The sequence below is a fragment of the Bicyclus anynana genome, chromosome 15 (genome assembly GCF_947172395.1).
Source record: "Bicyclus anynana chromosome 15, ilBicAnyn1.1, whole genome shotgun sequence".
NCBI classification, from domain to species: domain Eukaryota; kingdom Metazoa; phylum Arthropoda; class Insecta; order Lepidoptera; family Nymphalidae; genus Bicyclus; species Bicyclus anynana.
The window spans coordinates 1,742,795-1,765,234 of NC_069097.1; the positions used below are offsets into that span (position 1 = coordinate 1,742,795).

At 38.1% G+C, this 22,440-nt stretch overlaps 2 protein-coding genes across 4 annotated transcripts in view; one reads left to right on the top strand and one right to left on the bottom strand.

The window, feature by feature from the left end:
• The window catches only part of LOC112049702 (pre-mRNA-splicing factor ATP-dependent RNA helicase PRP16), a 95,839-nt gene extending 87,728 nt beyond the window's left edge, over positions 1-8,111 (top strand). For both annotated transcript variants that reach the window (XM_024087704.2, XM_024087705.2), the window contains 4 exons: positions 608-749; positions 1,652-1,812; positions 2,854-3,094; positions 4,533-8,111. In XM_024087704.2, the coding sequence (XP_023943472.1) occupies positions 608-749; positions 1,652-1,812; positions 2,854-3,094; positions 4,533-4,719 (731 nt within the window). In that variant the 3' untranslated portion in view covers positions 4,720-8,111. The remainder of the gene's footprint in view (positions 1-607; positions 750-1,651; positions 1,813-2,853; positions 3,095-4,532) is intronic.
• On the bottom strand, positions 8,099-22,161 carry LOC112049708 (lipid droplet-regulating VLDL assembly factor AUP1). Of its 2 annotated transcripts, XM_024087714.2 has the most exons (8): positions 21,987-22,161; positions 21,679-21,845; positions 20,012-20,124; positions 19,048-19,121; positions 18,824-18,957; positions 18,027-18,229; positions 16,759-16,909; positions 8,099-15,864 (listed from the first exon to the last, which is right to left on the bottom strand). In XM_024087714.2, the coding sequence occupies exons 1-8, from the start codon at positions 22,022-22,024 to the stop codon at positions 15,605-15,607; spliced, it is 1,140 nt and encodes a 379-aa protein (XP_023943482.1). In that variant the 5' UTR covers positions 22,025-22,161; the 3' UTR covers positions 8,099-15,604. The 2 variants fall into 2 exon arrangements, with proteins under 2 accessions (XP_023943482.1, XP_023943481.2); XM_024087713.2 differs by lacking the exons at positions 20,012-20,124; positions 21,679-21,845; positions 21,987-22,161 and adding an exon at positions 19,690-19,854.
• Positions 22,162-22,440: the final 279 nt, after the last annotated feature.

A 22,440-nucleotide genomic window follows, 5' to 3' on the forward strand; every position in this document is an offset into this window, starting at 1 on the left:
CAAAAATCTGATCGTGGACAAAAAAGGTATCCATCTCAGCACGATGCCACAGCGAGCTGTGGCGCTGGTTTTCAGGTGAAGCCTTGTTTTCTGTTCTGTGATCCATTGATTGAAGGTTAAATCACTCACACATGGTAATTTATTTTGCATTTTCTTCGATGCGTCTACCTAACTTTTTTGATGTAATTCCGTGCAAAATACAAATATAAAACAACTTTTAAAAACATTAGACATCTCTTTAAATATGACTTATCATCATTCCCCTTTCATCTCATCCGAACGAGCGAAAAGCATACCAATGTACAACAAAAGTCAAAGGACAGAAATCAAACTATTGATCTCTCGGATTTCAATGGGCTCTGGGAGATACATATACCTATTAACTTGTCTTAGGTAAAACAAATATCTCTTTGTAATTAGGTACAAAAAGGATATATGAACAGTTAGACTTATGTTGCAAGAGAAAAATGTGCAGAAAGTTATGCTTGCCAGTAAAATTAACCGCACTGTGAAGCACTCTGATTGACTAGTGTAACGTATAACGTATTGCATCCTAAAAAACGTGCCTTGCAAATTGATGCTGAATGCGTTGTATTTATTTTTGCAGTATCAATGTTATCGGTGCCTTCGGTGTTCTACCGACCTCAGGGTCGCGAGGAAGAGGCGGACGCCGTCAAAGAGAAGTTCCAGGTGCCGGAGTCAGACCACCTCACACTGTTACATTTGTACAATATGTGGAAGTCTAACAAGTACGTTTATCCATATTTGATATTAAAAATGCGAAAGCAAGTCTGTCAGTTACATCTAAACATTGGTACATAACGTGGTACCGATTTAGATAAAATTTGGTACGGAGATGACATTTTGGTCAGAGGCCTTGGGAAAAAAAGAAGCTACTTTTTGAGGCGAAATTCCACCCTAGAGTGGTTAAAAAGGGGACGCCAGTGGTGGACAGAATTTTTCGCGTATAGCTTTTATGTAAGAAACTTAATTTGACTTTGCTTTCTTATGACATGGGTAGTGGTAAATTCCGACCGCCATATTGGGATAGAGCAAGCATATTTTAAATCTCCTGTATGTTAAATTAAACAAGTCAGTTGTCAAACAACAAAAATAACACAAATATAAATTAAAAATGCATTATATTATGCAAAATAAAAATTATTGTTAGCCGCGATGCGAGCGTTGTACGAGAAAAAGAAAGTTTTGAGACGAGCGAAGTTGGTGATTACAAGTTTGACATGTCTGTCTGTCTGTCAGTCTATCTGTAGCACTATAGCTCCCGGACGGATGATGATGCTATTTCAATTTTTTTGTATGAAAGGTGACCTACGGGCGAATGTTCTTAGACATAATTGATGAAAATCGGTTGAGCCGTTTAGAAGTACTGGAAATTGAAAGTGGGAAAGAATGTCTGCAAATATACTCAAGTGGGGTCTCAAATGAAAGCGCACTGAAAGATAATATTGATGACTTGATCAAGAGTGTAATTAATAATTTCATGACCTACGGGAGTTTTCCAAAATTTTCAATTTTTTATTAATAGAATCCTGTGGGTAGCGAAAAATTCGACGGTGCGACTCAATACTTCGATATATTACCTGACGTTTCAAAAGTGCAAAAAGAATGTAACCTTTGACTTTGTTTGCAGCTACTCTAGCGCGTGGTGCACGGAACACTTCGTGCACGCAAAGGCCATGCGTAAGGTTCGCGAAGTTCGTCAGCAACTGCGTGACATTCTCACGGCACAGCGCCTGCCGCTCGTGTCGTGCGGCACCGACTGGGACACCGTGCGGAAATGTATCTGCTCTGGTAAGAAAACTTACGGTGTATACTAGAACCTACATGATTTTTTTTTAGAATTTAAACTATCGTGAGTGTTATTCATATTAATTGATTATGAAACACGGCTAAAACTCACGTGATATTAGGTCGGAGTATGCCGTTTTGATAAGGTTTGTGTATTGTCAAGGGAAAAGATGATGTCTCGTAAGATACGAGAAGCAATAGAAAATAGCCGTCACCCGAATTTTAATCGGGATCATGGATGATGGTTGTATGGATGGTTGCTGCCGACAGCATGAAAACCGCTATTTCTTTCATTGTCACAAATAACAAACTTGGAATAAGATAATGTTAGTTCAGTTTGCTTACAAGAAGACGAGTCTAATGAAGATGACATTAATGAACCGTCGGAGAGTGTAATAGAACCTTCACTCCCCACCACTCAACCCCTCTCCCAGCGCGCGTTGGAGTTTGGATTATGCCACGTTGCAAGAACCAGCTCATGACTAAGGGCCCCGTATGGGTACCAAACTTGTCGGGCATCACATCATCATCATGAGTTTTAGCCGTGTTTCATAATCAACCTACATAATACTAAAAATAAAGGTATTTGTTATGACAAACTACAAATTAATATTATTGATTACCATGAATGTGATTTGAACTATTCTGAATGAATAATTCTAAAATTGAACCAGAAATGCAGCGAGGGAGTCTACAATTGAAACACGAGCGCAGTAAGGGATTCTAAAATTGAATTACAAGCACAGCTAGGGATTCGTATTCTATTGAACCACGAGCCCAGCAAAGAAATCAAATATCACGTATCTCAAACGGTGGTGGAATAACATCGTGAGGAATCCTGCATACCTGAGAATTTTATTAAATCTATATGTATTGAGTCTGCCAATCCACATTGGGCCAGTATGGTGGACTATTAGGCTAAAGCTAAACCTTCTCATTCTGAGATGAGACTCGTTTTCAACAGCGTGTTAATAATGATGATGATGATGAAACTAAATCTATTTGAAATAAGCTAATTTTGATCTGATTTAAAATATATTCCAGCGTACTTCCAACAAGCGGCTCGTCTCAAAGGCATAGGGGAGTACGTGAACTGCCGGACAGGCATGCCGTGCCACCTGCACCCCACGTCGGCGCTGTTCGGGCTGGGCAACTCGCCCGACTACGTGGTGTACCACGAGCTGATGATGACCACCAAGGAGTACATGCACTGCGTCACCGCTGTGGACGGCCGGTGGCTCGCTGAGCTTGGACCCATGTTCTTCTCTGTCAAGGAGACTGGAAAGTGAGTATTTACAATTTATTGTAACAATGTTTGCGATTCTTTTGAATAACTCCAATATTCTCCGTTCTCCGTTCTCCTCAATTTTGTCCAAAAAAGACTGAGTTAAGAAAGGGTAAGACAGAGTCCTCTAAGCTATACTAGAGATCTTGTGCTAGCCACCCACCATCCAATAAGTTCACACGCTTGCAGCGCTAACTGAATGATGAAGCTTGCTGTGTGACTTAAATGTGTGGATAAGGCCAACCATCAGTGACCACGTTTCCGGTCCATACAAATACGTAGCCAAAAACTGACGCTTGAGATGGTAGCTCTCCATCGCCCGGGGATTCTTATTACGATCACGACCGCTGACGGGAACTGGGGCCTCGTGTGTTGACGCTTCTCATAGGAAGAATTGCCCATATTGACCACGCTGTGCAGGCGGGTTGGTCATCGCAGTGTCAGGCCTTTTACACAACTGTCGCTGCTGTCCGACAACGGCCTATAGCATTTACCTCAGCCTGGTTTTAGATTGGCTATACTGCCAGTTGCCGGTCGTCAGAGCCTGGTGTGTTAATCAGCAGTACCGCGGGCAAATCTGACCAGGTTAACAGTTGGAGTGCTGAGGTGGAGGTGCACTCCCTTATCCCTCCAATGTACTAAGTGAATAATACCACCAGGCATATTTGAGCTTTAAAGAGTTATTCACAGATAAAAATACAGGCATATGGGATTTAACACTATAGATTGTAGACAAAGGTCTTTCACTTAAAATCAAGTGGGTTTTCTTCTTTACTTATATTATAGACCAATAGATGCCTTAAACGGTAGCATTTCTGTGTGGGTGACATCCATTCAGGACCTTCTTATGGTAAGTAGATGCTCATGGGGGCTATTCAGACTTCCTTGAAGCCCTGCTTCCTAGTGCTTTTAGGGGAAAGACAGAACTGCATTGATGGTCGACATGCACCAAACGTTTTTATCGACTTTCCTGACCAGGTCAGCTAATCTTAAAGCTAAATATCCTTACTAATTAACCGATTTCTTGTATGTCAACTGTCCAACTTTGGAGATCCGTTTGCAACATTAATGTTTAAACTTTATGCTTCAGTAATTTTTTTTAAGCAATTTGCCACGTACAAAATACGCCCACACAGCACGGCACAGCCCGGCCTTTTTTTGTTTTTTTTTTGTTGGAAATGCATTTACGCATCTCTATCCGAAAGGGTATGTGGGACTCGCCTAGACTTTGGAATACCCACCCAGCGGATCCGGCTTCATTTTTTGGTGACATCACAGGAACACCCAACATATTTCTGTGTCCCGACGAGGCACAGCCCGGCCTAAAATAAATCATCCCTAACTTTCTATTAAGGTCTAACTTTCCGAAAAGTCATTCGAATTAATAGAATGTTTATTGATTTGTTGATGATTGACAATCCAAAAATAATTATTTTAGGTCCAATCGCGACAAACGCAAAGAAGCCGCAGTACACCTCCAGCGCATGGAAGAAGAGATGAAGCAAGCAGAACAGAAGATGGCAGAAGAGAAGAAGAAGAAAGAACAAGAAGTGCCTGTGAAGCAGGAGATTGCTACTCCCGGCCTTAACACTCCGAGACGCACTCCGCATAAATTAGGGTTATAGACAAAAAGGCTCAATTCTTCTAATATTTCTAAGGATTTTAAACTTCTAAATGTCAAGGTCGGCAACTTAGGTGCGCGTAGAAATCGATTTTTATAAGAAGGTTCCAAATTCAAGGTCCTTTTAGATTTAAATGAAAGTCCAAGCTCCAATCTTAGTTTAATCTAATGATTTTAAACTTATTTCGTGGTTGTTCATTACGAATATTATTTTAGTTCAATCTACCTGCAAAAACGCATGAAAATCGATGAATTACTTTTGAACAAACAATAAATAGATGAAAAAATTTAATATCCCTTTTTTTTCAGTTTGTATTAATTAATTTTATTTTAAATGAATATTAGAAAGATTAGCTTGCATTAAACGTAGTCTGTGTGGGCAGATTTTGTCTTTATACTCTATTTCAATAATTAATTTTGTGTCGTCTCGTCGTTTGGAATAGAATTTGATTAGAATGTTTATGGAAATATTTAGACAATATTTAGCGACCAGTCGTAGGCCCTTAGTAAATGGGCTTTATAAGAAGGCTCAAAGTCTATCAACGGGCGATTGAACTATGCTCAGTGTATCTCTGCGTGATCGAATCTGAGGAGTTCTGCAGAATAACCAAATTCACTGAAAAAACTCAACAAATGGCATAACTGAAGTGGCATAGTTCGAAACTTAACATTGGGCTCCCAAGATGTTGGAATGGCGACAATGTATTCACAGTGCCAAACAAAATAATAAAAAAAATATTACGACTTTTCACGCATAATAGGTAGTCTGAGAGCTGGTAGACATTATTAAGTAGATGTTTGAGGCATCGTGAAAACTTTGATACTTAATAAATACAATTTGGTAGTCGTAAGCTATTTTGTGACAGGTCATTCGAGGAAATACTACACCATTTCTGCCGCCAAAGAGCATCGCTTTGTTTCTGTCGGTATGGTGGTAATGGGGATGATGACTATGTCTAAATATATTGATTCTTATGATACACTAGCTGACTCCGCGCGGTTTCATCCGCGTGGTTCCCATTATCGTATGAATACGGGGATAATATATAGCCTATAGCCTTCCTCGATAAATAGGCTATCTAATACTACAAGAATTTTACAAATCGGAATAGTAGTTCCTGAGATTAGCGCGTTCAAACAAACAAACAAAGAAACTCTTTAGCTTTATAATATTACTATAGATTCGGGTAAATAAGGTCAATATCAACTAATTAATATGTAAAAACCAAAGAATGTCTGGATGTTTGCAAAATAAGATTGTAAGATTTCAAAATTACTAAAATTCTTTTATCGTAATTAGATGAAAATTCATACACTTTTAGATTCCTTACATTAAACGTAACAATTTTCCAAAAATAAAGTATAAATATAAACGCACAAATAACAAAGATATTAGTAATTTTATTTGAACGCCCATACAAATCTAAGGATCAACGACGTCATCAATTCGTACCATTTTGTATGGAGCGTTTTTCAGGGATCCGCGGCAGCGCCGCAAATCTGACCCTTTAAATCGCTGTAGCTCCGAAAGTAATGATCGCAGATACCCTGTTACATTTACAAAATTGCTTTACTATTAGCATACTCCTAATTTATAAACAATTTGAGAAACCGTCATCATCCCTATTACAGGCACTTAGTGTTTTTCAGATATCATGGGTAAGGTGACAGTCGCCTGTATGACGTTCATAACGTACTACCGGGAATCGCGGCAAACTTTCAAGAGTGAAACGAACTGTCACCCGCACCATCCTACATGAAACGAACTGTAGCAATAACTTTACTTCCATCTCTTGAAACTATGATAGACTAAACTTTAATAACGGATACGATACCTTATAGTCTAAGATAAGAAGAAACGTCCTTCACCTATTTGTTTAATGGATGCAAAATGTTTTATATCAAACTAACCGATTCACCCGCGTAGTTCACGTTCCCGTAAAATACGGGGATAAAATATAGCCTATGACACTCACAACTGACGTGGGATTTTTAGTGATCTAGATGTTACCACAATACCACAAACTTTACCTCTTTATAATATTAGTATAGATTTATTTATTTCAATATCTTTATTGCTGATGATAAAACGCAGTGCATGAGGCGACCTCACTAATAGTGATCTTTTTCAGGCTACCTAACACGAAGGATTTATTACATTAAAAATATATTGCGTGTAGGTTGCCTAACTATTATTACTAAACTATCATATTAATATGATTTGAGACGTGATAGCCCAGTGGATTTATGACCTCTGCCTTCGATTCGGAGGGCATAGGTTCGAATCCAGTCAGGGGCATGCTATGCACCTCCAAGATATGTGCATTTTAAGAAATTAAATATCACGTGTCCCAAACGGTGAAGGAAAAACATCGTGAGGAAGCCTGCGTACCAGAAGATCTTAATTCTCTGCGTGTGAGAAGTCTGCTAATCCGCATTGGGCCAGCGTGGTGGACTATTGGCCTAACCCCTCTCACTCTGAGAGGAGACTCGTGCTCTACAGTGAGCTGAAAATGGGTTGTTATTCAGTGGCGTAGCTTGCATTGGAGGGGAGGGGACATCTAAATTTGTATTTGCTACCCTGTTGTTGTTTTTGATGATGATGATAAATGAGTTTGGCCAGTTTTAAACACCCTACTCGCAAAATATTTTTTAGCATCCTAATTTTTGTATGAAACACTTTTAATCCATTAAATAGATAGGCGAAGTTTCTAATCTTCCAAGTTGACGGATATAGGATAGATTGAAGGATTTGTTTCTAGTGTGCCTTACGAGGTAGTTATGTTATAGGCGATGGTTATGATATAGATATAATATATATATGGTTATGATATAGATATACACATGGTTATGATATAAATATACTTATGATCATGGACCATCGGCTTATTCCGTCCCTGCCTCATTATAAACGTTTTAAATCAGTGAAATTTGTTTGCATAAAATATATCGACAGTTGTTTATCTGATTATACATTTTGAGATTTTAATTCATTAAAATTTTACAAGATAATAATAAAATCAGATAATAATTGCTCAATCGCCAATAACTTTGTAAGTTAAATCATATTTTTTTAAAAATCATATTGAAATATATTTGAGATGATTTGTAAATAAATAAGAAAACAAAAAATGGCTAGTTAATTTAGAAAAGTATTATAAATAGCTTTATAATAAAATATACTTCAAACTTAAAAAACAAATTTTCAATTACAAACAGATTTTTTTAGTGTACCAAAAAAATTTTACTGATTGAAAAATTTATAGCGCAGGTCAAATCGTTGTATTTTATGAGGGTAGTTTAATATTACGATTGTAAACCTTTTTGACTTTGTAGTTCGTACTGTAAAGTGAAATATTTTGTGTCAAAAATAAAATCAACTCTTTTTCGAAACAATTTACTTTTATTTCATAATCATAATAATTCCAAACTTTAATTCTATATACACAAGTACATGCGACGAAGTTGTTATGCAATCGTATGGCTATTGCAGTCTAGGCTTGGAAGGTAATTACGTGTTTCAGTCTCAGACGAATTAATTACCTTCTATAGAACCTGCCTCGCTAAGGGTTACCCCTCTGTCGAAACTATATGATCATGATCAAATGTATCCATACAAACTGCGTGTATAGAATCTATGTTACATCGTGTTAAAATTACACGTGTGTATTACGATTTAAAATTATATAGTTTGTGTGAGTGTACACAGCATAAATTTATAGGTGTTAAACATTTTCAATGTGTGAGTTTACCTCGTCCCCCTCAAAAAACTGGAAGGTCTGAGGATTCAGGATTTCAGTATACAATTTAAAACATGAGCCACCACTATATTAATCGCAATGATTTCTCGTTATTGCAGTCTTCTAACGATTGGCTATTACAACGAAATTACGTTAATTGAAATTATTTCGTTGAAACACCGTTAACAACTTGCTACGAGAGATAACTATTTTAGATGAATAATAGAAGCTAATGGAAGAAATTAACCACTTAATTAAGAATAGGTAATATGATGGTTCATCATGAGGGATCACCCGCGAAAAATCACTCCCTCTTCAGGTAGGCTCGCATATTGAATTATCTACCGATATACATAATTATCCTGTTGTCCCTGAATTGGACCTTTAAAATTGATGATGGAGGATTAAATATCCACTAAGCGATCACAACGATCACATTTTAATTTTTCCACTTGCTTGCGAGCATTGCCATTATAAAATCAAGTGGAATGGAGAGGAAATAATAGAAGCTCTTTAGATGGGTTGTTGTGAGCCTTTCGGTCAGACCAATTACCTTCTATAGGACCTACCTCGCTAGAGGTTGCCCCTCTGTCAAAACTGTTTGATCATGATCAAACGTGTTCATACAAACTCCGTCTATAGAATCGATGTTTCATTGTGTTAAAATTACACGTGTGTGTATAACGATTTAAAATAGTTGTGTGTAGTGCAAGAACTCAGGTCAAGTCCAATAAAAGCTAATTGGTCTGAGGCTTTTCGTGAGCATAATTAATGACGTCATCAATGACGTTTTCGCCGGGACCACGTGGTCGTCATGTGGAACAGTTGCATTATTTTGGACGTTCTAATCGTTTAGTGGAATGTATCCATAATATTCTAAGATTACAAACTAACTTCGTCGCATAATATTTACGCTGGAAGCCATAGGGCAGTATTTGCATCTAAATATATTGCTGTAGAATATTATCAATTAACAAAAAAATCGATGACTTCGTTAACTATTCACTATATTTTACTAATTTATACATCACTATATATTTTATATAACTATTTATTATATTTGTGTAAAAATATAACATTTCATTACGTTTATTACGTAATTTTTCCCCTAAAAGTGATTATAAAATTGTTATGTTACCGGCAAAGTGGATAAGCGAATAACCGATTTATTTTTTAAATAACAATAATAATTAATGACGGCCTCCATGGCGCAGTAGTGTACGCGGTGGATTTACGAGACGGAAGTCCTGGGTTCGATCCCCGGCTAGGTTGATTGAGGTCCTCTACCAACAAAGAGGTACCGCTAAGTGATTTAGCGTTCCAGTACGATGTCGTGTAGAAACCGTAAGGGGTGCGGATTTTCATCCTCTTCCAAGTCAGCCCGCTTCAATCTCATTGCATCATCACTTACCATCAGGTGAGATTATCAAGGACTAACTTGCAGAGAATAAAAAAAAAACACCACATATTCTCTTTCCATAAAGAGTCCACGTGATGAATGTGAAATGTAAATTAGTTTATTTTTTTCTCTGTCTACGGAATGTGTTACAGTACCAATTAAAAATAAAAGAAATAAACTTTTACATTGTTTCAAAGTAAATTTTGCATTTGAACTTTGCCAGTAACACGATATCCGTACATATTCAAAGCAAAATATTATTTAGTTAATATACAAAACGTTATTCACAAGTTTTTCGAACTATACTAGTATCGATTCTTAAACAAAACATTACAGTATAAAGGATTTTTCAATTTCAAAACTGCCCTAAACGAACAACAGTGTGTTGTGATGAATCTTTTGAATGAGATCTAATTACTAATTACAAGATAAATTAATTGATTAATAAGCACTAAAGTAAACAAAAAAAAAATCTCAAATCAAAAAGAAAACTTAAAAAATCCCAGTTTTATATAAAGCATTTCACTGCTAAAAATATATATTTACGTACATCGAAAAATATAATATTGAATATTTAAAAAAATAGTCAAGTGCGAGTTGGAATCGCAAACAGTTGGTTCCGTTCAAGGTATGTACCTCCATTGTTTATCCATACTGACAATTCAGTATGAAAGTACGTTCAATTTAATGTCTAGTCCACACAATAGTAGACACGATTTTTATTTCTCGAGACTTTGTTTCTCCAAAATAAATCTCTAAAACCAAAAAGTTATAGTTTAGCACCGAACATCACACAAGATAAACTTTATTGAAGATAAAGATAATTCTACAAAAAAAAAATTGGGATACGGAACCCTAAAAAGAGTTATAGCTTAGCAAGTTTATTGCTGACACTCCCATGATATGCGAGCGGGGAGGGAACGACTCTGCGGGTGTGAAGTCGTGCGCGCGGGGCAGAGACTGGAAATCAGTTGTGAGTTTATCTGTCTGTTACAAACGAATTTGCCAAGTTATAATTACGACCCAAGTGAGACGTGCACTTCAAACATACCGTTATCATATTTGCACAATGCCTACCCAATCCAAAATAATGTGCACGCCACTGTTATCCTAATACTTTCTTAACTCTCGCGGCGTTAATATAAACGACTCTATTATAGAAATCACCCTAAAATAGCACTATCTACTGGGTGTAAACTAATAATTAAAACATTTCAAAAACATGAATTACCTGTAATTATGAAACTTGCTCGATGAGCCCTTTTCCTCTAAAGGTTTTTTTTAAATCTGCTAGAGGCAGCACTGGGAGAGGGGGAGGGGGGTTAAAATGTGTTGAATTTTTTTATTGAAATATATGAAATACTCTTGAAAATGAAAATGTCACTTGTACTAAAATTGGCACAATATTGACTTAAATTGATAAAAGTATCGCTTACTACAATTTCACGGTCATATGTCGATTTGTACCTACTCCCGATACAGCCCTAGGGGATTTTTAGACCTTTAGAAGAAAAGGGCTCATTTGAAGCTATTACCTGAAGTTTCTAATAATAAAACTTCGGTGAAAAAAAAAACCTAAACAAACGTTTTTATAACTATATACAACATCGAATGGTAAGTGAACACATCATTTTTAATAAGAACCAGCCTAAATTATATGAATTACATCTCTTTTCTTGTGAATTTCACAAGCAACACGCCATTACGAAATAGTGAAATGGAAAACATATTTCTTATGTATTTTCTATGATACTAATAAGGTCATTATTTGTCTGAAAATTTTTGTCACACGATCTTAATAATTTATAAAAAATATATGTCTGTAAATAAGTAAACAGTTTTAAGCGCCAATCACAATATTGTAATTTCAAATTAACTTTCATACTTTTAAAATCGTCACAAATTTTCATTTGTAATAGCTGAATTATACGTAGTACAAAGTATATTCTATAATCATTGATATATGTTTAGGGCTCAGACTAAATACATAAGGACTAGTATCGCTCCCAAATTCACGAACAAAATTTTCTGCCATTTTCTAAGGAAAACGAGCTTAGATTTCATACATATCTTATACTAAACTAGCAGTTTTTGTTCGTTTTTTACACCATTTAACTACATGAAAAGGTATTTTTACGGAGGTTTTTAATCGACGGACACGATTGTAAACTATGAAACATCGATTCTATAGAGACAGTGTTTATAATCGCATAGGACCGTTGATCATATACTTTGACAGAAAAATAATGTCTTGCGAGGCTGGTCTTTATCTAATTAGTCTGAGGTTTAGGGTCTATTCAAACATATCTGGTCAAGGCCAAAGCTTCTACCCACTTGGTTCCTGACAATGGTGAAATAATACATTTGAGTCTGTTATCAGACTATATTGGCTCCTTTCCTGTAATAAGGCCCAGGGAGGCCTATGTTTATGAGGACTTTTAGTGGCATCCTGACTTGATATATCTAAACAAATCTTTAAGATCAAAACCTATTTTTCGATAGTAAAAGGATTGAGGCCACATTAAAAAAAATTAAAAAATTGATTAAATTAAATCAATTTTTTTTAAAGTTATTGAAGACTTCAATCAAAACAAAATATTTAAAGAAACCTTATTTAAGAACACTAACATTATGTACCAATTGTGGCACATTAAGGTCGCTCCATACGGAATGCGCTCTGGTGACAACATTTCATACAAAATACATACAGAATTGTATGTATTTTGTATGTTTGTATTTCCAAAACTTCATCATCCCGTCCCATCCGAGATAAAACATGTTACGTATGCAATCGATGCACGTTACGTTATTTGCGAGATACTTTTAAATAAACAGCTAGACTGGATAACTTTACATACATGTATTTATTGCTTGACGTTTGTTCTCGTAATTAGATTTTGTTTTTGACAACTATACAATACAATGGTGTATCCACACTGAGGTTACTTTTTGTTGAGCAATAACAATTTTTGGAACATTAAAAAACTTTCAATAACTTTATGTGACTTTGCACAACCTTTAAATATATATTAAAGTGATAACTTATAATGGAAGGGAAAAACCGTTACGTAACGTAACGCGTTACTACACCACTTAGTCTGGCTTCCGAGACGCACAAGTTACTTTTTTTACTGTTCAGCGCAATCTACAAATGTTGCTCTATGTCTAGCAACATCGATAAACATTACGAAAAATAACTTCAGTGTAAACGTACCATTACGTCCAGCCATTTTAATATACCAGTTTAGTCATTCAAGATTCGTTTCAATCAATCAAAATTCAAGGCACTGATGACTTAACTAAGGGTCACCACTCATTTGGCGAGGTAAAGCAAATTGAACATTAACAAATTTTATAACAAATCACACTAATACGATTACATGATACCAAGTCTATCAATTATTTAAAAAAAAAACGGATGATTACTCAGTCTATTTATAAGACTTAGGCCATTTAAAGTTTACTTTGTTTTCTTTTTCAAAGTAGTAGCTAATTTTTTTAAATATGGACAATATTTCTGTTCCCCTTCATTTAGCCGGAAGACTTTATTTAGATTTTAGACGGAAGAAGAAAACCATGACCTTCGATATTGATACGAGCCTTTTACCATCGAGCTATTGTAGCTAAACTATTCATTTTGAACTATAACAATGAGAGCAATGTTATATATATTTTAAGTCAAAAATAGTAACTAATACGACGCAAAAACGTGATTATATCCATGCTAAAGGCACTCAAGTAAGGTTATCTGACAATACCCGATAACGATCATCTAATGGTCATAGCTCATTAGAGTCACACGGCACCCAACCGGCGCCGCCTCGCTTTCTTTACTTTACGCTCACTACCAGGGGCGTAGCTACCGCCGTATCAGACGTATCAATGATACGGGGCCTGTCTACAGGAGCCCCTTACGTGTGAAAGCAAAATTTTGTAAAAAGTAATCTAAAATATTACTTAATCTGGTGGTGATTTCCAGGAAATATAAACATAAAAAACTGCAGAAATGACATAAGTAAAAAAAGCAGTATTTAATGAAAGAGTTAGTTTAAAGTATATCAAAAATTAAAGAGATTTTTCAGGACTTGCCGCTCGTATATTGGGCCTCCAACTAATTTTGATACAGGCCTGAGGTAAACTACGCTATTGCTCACTACATCAGCTCCGTAATATCAACGAATGAATAACGCAAGGACATCGTCATGCAATTTCAATCACTGACAGAAATTGTAAAGGACATCTTTAATATTTATAATTTACAAGTGGGTAGATAGTATTTTTTTATGGATAGACGACGCAAATTGTTATTAAGAAAATAATTTTCATAATTTGTCGAACCACCATTAATTTTTTTTTTTTGTTTTGCATCCTTCTCCTTCAAATGACAAAGAAAATACCACATAAACCTTTTCAACGATATTCGATCTAGTTTTTGTCGTACCTATAGACAACGAGTGGACGCCGAATGATGTTTGTCGGGTGCAGAATGGCTCTAATGAGCTATGGCCCTAAGTAGGTATATTAAAATGGCTGTCCGATATGACATTAACCTTAGGGCTAGTACACACTGAGCGTTGTATCGCAGCAGCCAAGACACGGTCTTGTACCAAAACGATCGGTGTGCGTCGCTTTTTACACTTTTAAAACACTGACGTATATTATACAGGGTGATTAGTATCTATAATAATTTAAAAATGGTGTTTGTTGTTTGTTTAAAGCTCTAATATCTGGTGTTTAAAATTGGCTGGCGGACAGCTATCTTGTTAAGCCACTACAGTGGTCGAAATACGACCTTAATTCGTTAGAGTTTAATTTTTTTACAAGAATAATATTAAATATTAGTTACTAGTATTGCTTACTGAATGTCAATTGAAAAGTAATACAGGACATTTTCTTAAATTCAATAGGAAAGCTACAATTGATATAAAAATTTATATTAAATCTATAAGAATTATTTTTGAACAGAAGTTGTCTGTCCAAATTCAATACCATTATGTAAGGTAGACAGTTTTTATTCGTTAAAACTATTAGAGCCCGCATAAACAACACGTTCTGAGTTCAGTGTTTTGCATTTTGAGTAATCTGTCATAGCACCAAGCAAACAACACACACAGCAGTTTTTTTAATATGAGTAATATTTCCGTTCCCTTCCAATTACTCTGAAAACTGTTAGGAGTGGGTACGACAATAGTCCATGGGAGGGAATCGAACCACGACCTCTGTGATGTCTGTAATAAGTCCAGCCCTTTTCCCACTGAGCTATTCCGGCTTCAAAGTTTAACTGTCTGCTATCTGCTCGGTAGCATCTAAAGTTGCAAACGTTATACAGAAAGCAGATCTCTGAACACCTAAACGCTTTGTCTGTGGGGGCCCTTATAGTTCGTTTTACATAACTTTAGATGTATATATACAGATATTTTTCAAATTACATAGTTATATAATATATAATTGTATATGCATTTTGAGCTAAAATATCCAAAACGTACATAATTTTGAATATTAGTAGTTGTGGACCTAGTTAGAACTAGTTAAAAAGTTGACTAGTATATTTATACATACCTACTGATACTATACATATATATTGATAATATTTAATTTATTATATTACAATATTAAAACCCTTTACAATTTTAGAGATGTGGTAAAAATATTGCTTTTTCGGTAGTAGGACCAGTATAACAAACGTCAGTGCAAAAAAAAATATCAGACTACCCTCAGAGTAATAACAATTTCCAAAAAAACAATCACTATCAACAGGTTATTTTCAACCCGTGTTTTTCTATATACCTCTGCCTGGCTTCCGCTATCATCTGCGCTTTCCTCTCCTGGAAACTCATTTGCCTCTCTTTGGCGGACTTGGGAAAGGTCCCCGTCGGCGCGGGGGTCACGTACTTGGGCGGGGCCTGTGACGTGCTGGGCTGGGGGTCACTCACTGACTCGGCCTCCGGCCTGTACGGGACGAGGCCTTCCAGGAAGTTCGTTATCGTTACGTCGACGCTGCGTGTTTTTTCTGAAACACAAAAGTACATATTTTTATTTTTAATCAATTAATCAATGATTAATTAGCTAGTTAATAGATAAATGCTGTAAATTATAAAAAACACATATATGATTGAATTTAATTATAATGAAACACCATCAGAATTAAAAGCACGAGTGTCTAACATAGTAATTCCTCAAATGTCTTTCTACTAAGAAATTTGTGGTAAAACTCTTAGCCCAGAATTGGAAGTGAATGGTTTTATTGGCCGTGCCTGTTAGAGCATAATTATTGTAGAATAGCCAAACAACATTGAGTGGGTCTAATGCCTGCTTTCACGTTGACCAGCACTTTCGCTAGTATGCTGGTCAATTTGTTGGTTAGTATCCTATTATATAGTGCTGGGAGCTTGTTGGGTATGGAGCATGGAGATTTAAGGTCAGTTTATATCTAAAGACATTCTTCTATACAGTTTTTTTTAACATACTTAAATATATCGTAATGCGACCGCGAAGACGTTGACAGGCACGGGCCGCGCCCGGCCAGTATTCGCGGAAAGAATATTTTGTCTGTGCGGTTCATGTCTGTAGAGTACTTTACATAAACCTGTGTGTGAAGTAAAATTGACAGCGCCTTAGACAAATGACAATAAGATCGCCATTACCAAATGACAAAGGACTTCACGTGTCTCTAGCTACCTGCTGGGCAGTGTGAATAAAATATGTGAATAGTGTCTGCCACGCTACTTGTCTGTGACCCACTGTGTCTGTAGATATAAACGGACCTTTACACGGGTTGTTTTCCATTGTTTCCCAAGTAACAAATGAATAATTGAACTACTAACGATTTTGATTCAGACAATCTCTTATAAGGAGGGAGGCCCTGAAATGGGCCGTTACTAAGTTGGTAGCACTAGTGTCTCACCGAGCTCCCTCACGATGTCCTTCAGCGGCACGAGCGGCAGCACCTCCTTGACGTGTCGCGCGCGGCGCAGCATCTCGGCCTGCGCAGCAGCGCGGCGCCGCACGCGCGGCCCGCGGCACAGCTCCTCCCAGCTGAACTCCGTCAGCGGCACCTGCGGGACGCGGCCACGTTACAGCACGACCACGGCCACACGGCGCTAGGTCGGTGGTCACTGGCCACAAAGCTACACTGCCGCTAAACTCCGTCAGCGGCACCTGCGTGACATGGCCACTCAGACCAATTATTGTATTGGACCTGCCTCGCTAGACGTTACTACGATCTAATGCGATTACAAAAACTGTCTCTATAGAATCGATGTTAAATAGTTGTAATTGTGTTCGTCGATTAAAGAGCTCCTTCAAAATGTTTTTGTGAAGTTGAAGGAGGTGTAAAAAACGGGCAAAAACTTCTAGTTTAGTATAAGATATATACCAAATCGAAGCTCGTTTTCCTCAGAAAATGACAGACAATTTTGCTTGTGACTATGAGTGTGATACAGGTCCTTCTATAATTGGTCTGAGCACGGCCACATCAGAGCACGACCACGGCCACACAACCTTTAGACAAATTATACACCGTGATAGTTTCACCAGTTTCACCGTGATAGTTTTCGTGTTGCCAGTGACAACCTACGGATCCGAGACTTGCTAACTGTCGGCCTTATCAGAAGGCTCAAAGTCACTCAGCGGGCGATGGAACGAGCTATGCTTGGAGTTTCTCTGCGTGATCGAATCAGAATTGAGGAGATCCGCAGACGAATCAATGTCAAAAGTTTTTTTGATATATTATTATTGACATATTTAATCTATACTAATATTATAAAGCTGAAGATGTTGCTTAAAGCCGAAGTTTGTTTGTTTGATTGAACGCGCTAATCTCAAGAACTACTGGTCCGCTTTAATAAATTATTCCAGTACTAGATAGTTCATTTATCGAGGAAGGCTGCAGGCTATATTTTATTCCCGTATTCCTACGGGAATGGGCACCACGCGGGTGAAACCGCGCGGCGTCTACTTGTTTGACATAAAATACTTTTAATCTTATAATCAGCTCGGTTAAGGTAGTCTTATATACTTGATCTTAGACTACTGTCGAACGAAGGCAGCGCGCGTAGCGTATACACGGCGTCCATAGGAACCGCACAGCGCACCACAGAACACGTCCGACTGGTCGCTCGGCGGGTGGTCACTGGTCGTTCAGTCACTGGTCACTGGTCACTGGTCACTAACCTGCAGAGCGTCGGCGAGGGCGCGCCTCACGCGCTCGGCGAACGCCTGGTCGCTGTCGTCACAGCGCTCGAGGGCGGGCAGCGCGCGCAGCGTGTACACGGAGCACGGCGTCCACAGGAACCACAGCGCGTCCCACCACGGGAACACGTCCGCCTTGTCGCTCGCCCGGTGGACTGTCACCTTTGTGAACGGTCGCTCCACAGCTGGAACATCATTATCAACCCATATTCGGCTCACTGCTGAGCTCAAGACTCCTCTCAGAATGAGAGGGATAAGACCAATAGTCCACCATCCTGGTCCAATGCGAATTGGCACAAAATGGACACAACAGAAAAGTTGGAGGTGCATGCCCAAGACCAGATTCGAACACCTCCGGAATCAAAGGCAGAGGTCATATCCACTGGGTTATCACAGCTATGGAATAATGTACAACATCATAGTTATCATCAACAACTTGGGACTAAATTTAATTTATGAAAGAGATTCTCGACATCTGAAGTGTGCAAAACACATAATTCCCATCAAGAATGTAACCTATACACCACTGAGGGGCAGAGAATTTATTTGAGCAGTGCCCAAGGCTTGGAAGGGCTTAAAAGGGATTCATTGATGACATTCTTCCAACACTCCCTGCCCATCCCAAAATTTTTCATGAAGGATTACACAAGAAGACATGTGGACAGATTGAATGCCACAATAAGAATAAACGAGCGCATCTTATATCGCCATTACTCGGCAGACAGAATGACTGACCTATAATATAGAAATTAAAAATAATTGAAAGTAAGTAAACTTACTGATAGCAACAGGCTGGACTCTATTACCGATGGGGAAGGACCAATCTGTGAATTTTAGCATGCCCGTGCCATTTGTGGGACCACCTTCCGGCTGAAGTAGCACAGGTTTACTTGGATTCTCTGTGAAGTGTTCTCTGCAACAATTTGTTTGTATGGCGTGAGATACCTGACGCTAGCTAAAGCTATAGTATCATACTAAATTTATTTTACTTTTGGTAACTTACTTTCTCACAAATTGAGCAGCATTTTTGATTCCAAGTGTTGAGGCAAAAAATGGCGGAACCTTCCATTTTCGTAACTGTAACCAAATAGTTCTTTTATTATTTATCAGCAAAAATACATACTTATTCCAGCTGCCATGAGGTAGCAATTTGTATATTTATTTGCCCTTACATATGTATTGTAAATAAATAAAGCCTGCACTTGTCAGAAACGTCTGAATATGTGTATATTCAGACAGCGTGTCTAGGTAGGTAGTAGGTAGGTATAAGTAATTGGCGACCAGCAGTGGCCAAGTACCACCGCCAGGCTCTTCATATATACAAAAATGCTCTGCCTACCTTGAGAAATCATTACAAAACTTTATTATAAAAGGAATTTCGATTTTGTACAATTTTGTTCTGGTAATGCCTCAACTTCATACACGTAACTGGCGACCAGCATGTCGCGGCTGCCTTTCACCTTCACGTTCTGAGGAATGTCAAAATGTGTAAAGACTTGACGAGCTTGCACTGTCGGTACCGTGTGTGCGACACGTAGTTGGCGACCAGCACGCCGCAGCGCGGATCGCGGCTGCCCTTCACCTGCACGCCTACAGTAGCTACAGTTGTGAGTAGTGTCCGAGTGTGTACACATGACGAGCTTACACTGATGGTGCCGAGCGTGTGCGCGGCGGCCAGCGAGTCCAGGCACGACACGTAGTTGGCGACCAGCACGCTGCAGCGCGGGTCGCGGCTGCCTTCACCTGCACGCCTACAGTAGCTACAGTTGTGAGGAGTGTCCGAGTGTGTACACATGACGAGCTTACACTGATGGTGCCGAGCGTGTGCGCGGCGGCCAGCGAGTCCAGGCACGACACTTAGTTGGCAACCAGCACGCTGCAGCGCGGGTCGCCGCTGCCTTCACCTGCACGCCTACAGTAGCTACAGTTGTGAGGAGTGTCCGAGTGTGTACACATGACGAGCTTACACTGATGGTGCCGAGCGTGTGCGCGGCGGCCAGCGAGTCCAGGCACGACACGTAGTTGGCGACCAGCACGCTGCAGCGCGGGTCGCGGCTGCCCTTCACCTTCACGTACACGCCTGCAAATGTAGCGAGCAGTGTGTCAGCTCTTGTCATGTCAACTCTTCGTCAAACAACTATTTATGAAACACAACCATGTTTCAGAGTTAAGGCTCACCTCAACTTTATATCAAACCTGTAGAGGCCATTATGTTTTGTGCTTGGCATAGATTAATCACCTTGCCCAGTGACCCACTTTATATTTGTTTACAATAAAAAATAACTGTACATTTTAATAAGTCATTGCCATCTGACCTCTTCTATATTTTTTCATAGTAGGAAATCAAAGAAAGGCACCTGCAGCATTGGGCATTTCAAAAAGTGACTTTGGGTGTGTCAACAAAAACTACTCCTTAAATAGTACCAGGTCTAGTTGTCGGGGTTGGCAGCGGAATCTCCCCCGGCGTTTCTTGACACCCTTTGCCCCACTGTTACCACAACTGCTGGTCAACCCCCCACTAGGTGTACCGGGCATCTCAAGCGGGTTGCAGGGAGCGTCGGCTGGTGGCTTAAGTGTTGTGTTTGGAAGTCCATGCAAGAGGTCCATGTCCAGCAGTGGGCGTCCATTAGCTGGTAATGATGATGATGACTCCTTATGTATTTAGTCTGAGCTCTAAGCTCACTTATTCATATTCTTTCTTCTTTCTTTTCATTCTTTACAAATTAGCCCTTGACTACAATCCCACCAACAATGCAATGGTAGGTGATGAAGCAATCTAAGATGGAAACGGGCTAACTTGTTATTAGGAGGATGAAAATCCACACTCGTTTCGGTTTCTACAGGACATTGCACCAGAAAGCTAAATCGCTTAGCAGCACGTCTTAGTCGGTAGAGTGGTAACTAACCACGTCTATAGCCTCCCGTAGTCTTATAAAGCCACTACACACCATCAATATTAGAACAATGTAGTAGACATAAACACCTTACTTAAGAGGAAAGATACCTCACCGAGTGAGCTGTTAAAATAGATTGTTTAATGATGTTTTCACATCCCACATACCAAAAGTCTGAACAGAATTAATTGTCGCCACTATACTATAAAAACATCTAAAAATAAACTCATTAACGATCAATTGACCTTAGACTTTGCCTTGCAAAAATCAATTATAAATAAGTATAGTTTAGTAGTAATTTGTAACTATAAAGTGGGAATACTAATTACAATTTTTTTAACATTTTCATAAAACACTTATTCTTTAAACATGAATATTTGTATGGATGATTTTTACTCTATTACACCAAAACTATTGCACTGATTAGGCTGAAATTTGGAATAGAGATATAATATACCCTGAATTAACAGATATTCCTTTTTATCTTGAAAAAAACATAGTTTCCACTAGATTTGTGTAAAACTAAATTTCATACAGACAATGAGATGCAGGGTGGGACGTTCACTTATAAACTACTTTGGTAATAATTTTTATAAAATCCCTTTGTTAGTTTATAAAGTGCAATAGAGTTTTGACCATTTTATAATGTGCATTTGAATTTCAATCCAAATCACTACTGATAAAGGAATCAGTTTGTAAAATTAGCTATTGTTCTATTTTTTATTTCAATATGACCTTACCAAATGTCCAACAAGCTAGAGTAGACAATAACTGTCTCACGGCGGACTTATTTGGCAGTATGATCGACGCAATCCATAATACAAGCGCCAGGGCTATGCGTAAGGCCGTGAGAACCAAACCCAGAGGGAGATATAGCAAAAACTGTAGTACATTATCACCATTAAACCTGCAATACAAATAGATCACGATCAATGTATACACATTGTTTATAACAAGTTCAGGCAGAATTTTGTAACATTTTACATTGTAAGCAAACTTTCTCTTAGCACAACATACAACAATAACAGCTGACTGTACTTGTACTTGCCTTTCGTCATTGGTGAGTTTGTCCAATGTCAAAGCCATGGCTTCATTTATATTTTTTGGACACTAGTGGCTATTCTAATAAATTTTGCACCAAGATCCAGTGGGTGTAAGGATATTTTTATTAAGAAAAATCATAAAAATTTATAAATACGAATACGACACCAATTACAGATACACAAATTTTTAAGATAGATTTGACATTTGACTTGACATTTCGTGTCATACATAGACAACCTCCAGTTTTTATATTGGCATTAATCTGTGGCTAAGTTACTTCGGTTACTTCTTTAGCGCAGACGAAATATATAAGGATTTGCCTATAAAATAAACTTACTGCATTTGCAGTGAGAAAAATAAGACAGTTTACTGATGTTGATACAGCTAGGATTGTTTATTTTGCGTACTTCCATAGTGTCTTACGGTATTTTGTTGTGGGGCAAGGCTGCTGATATACA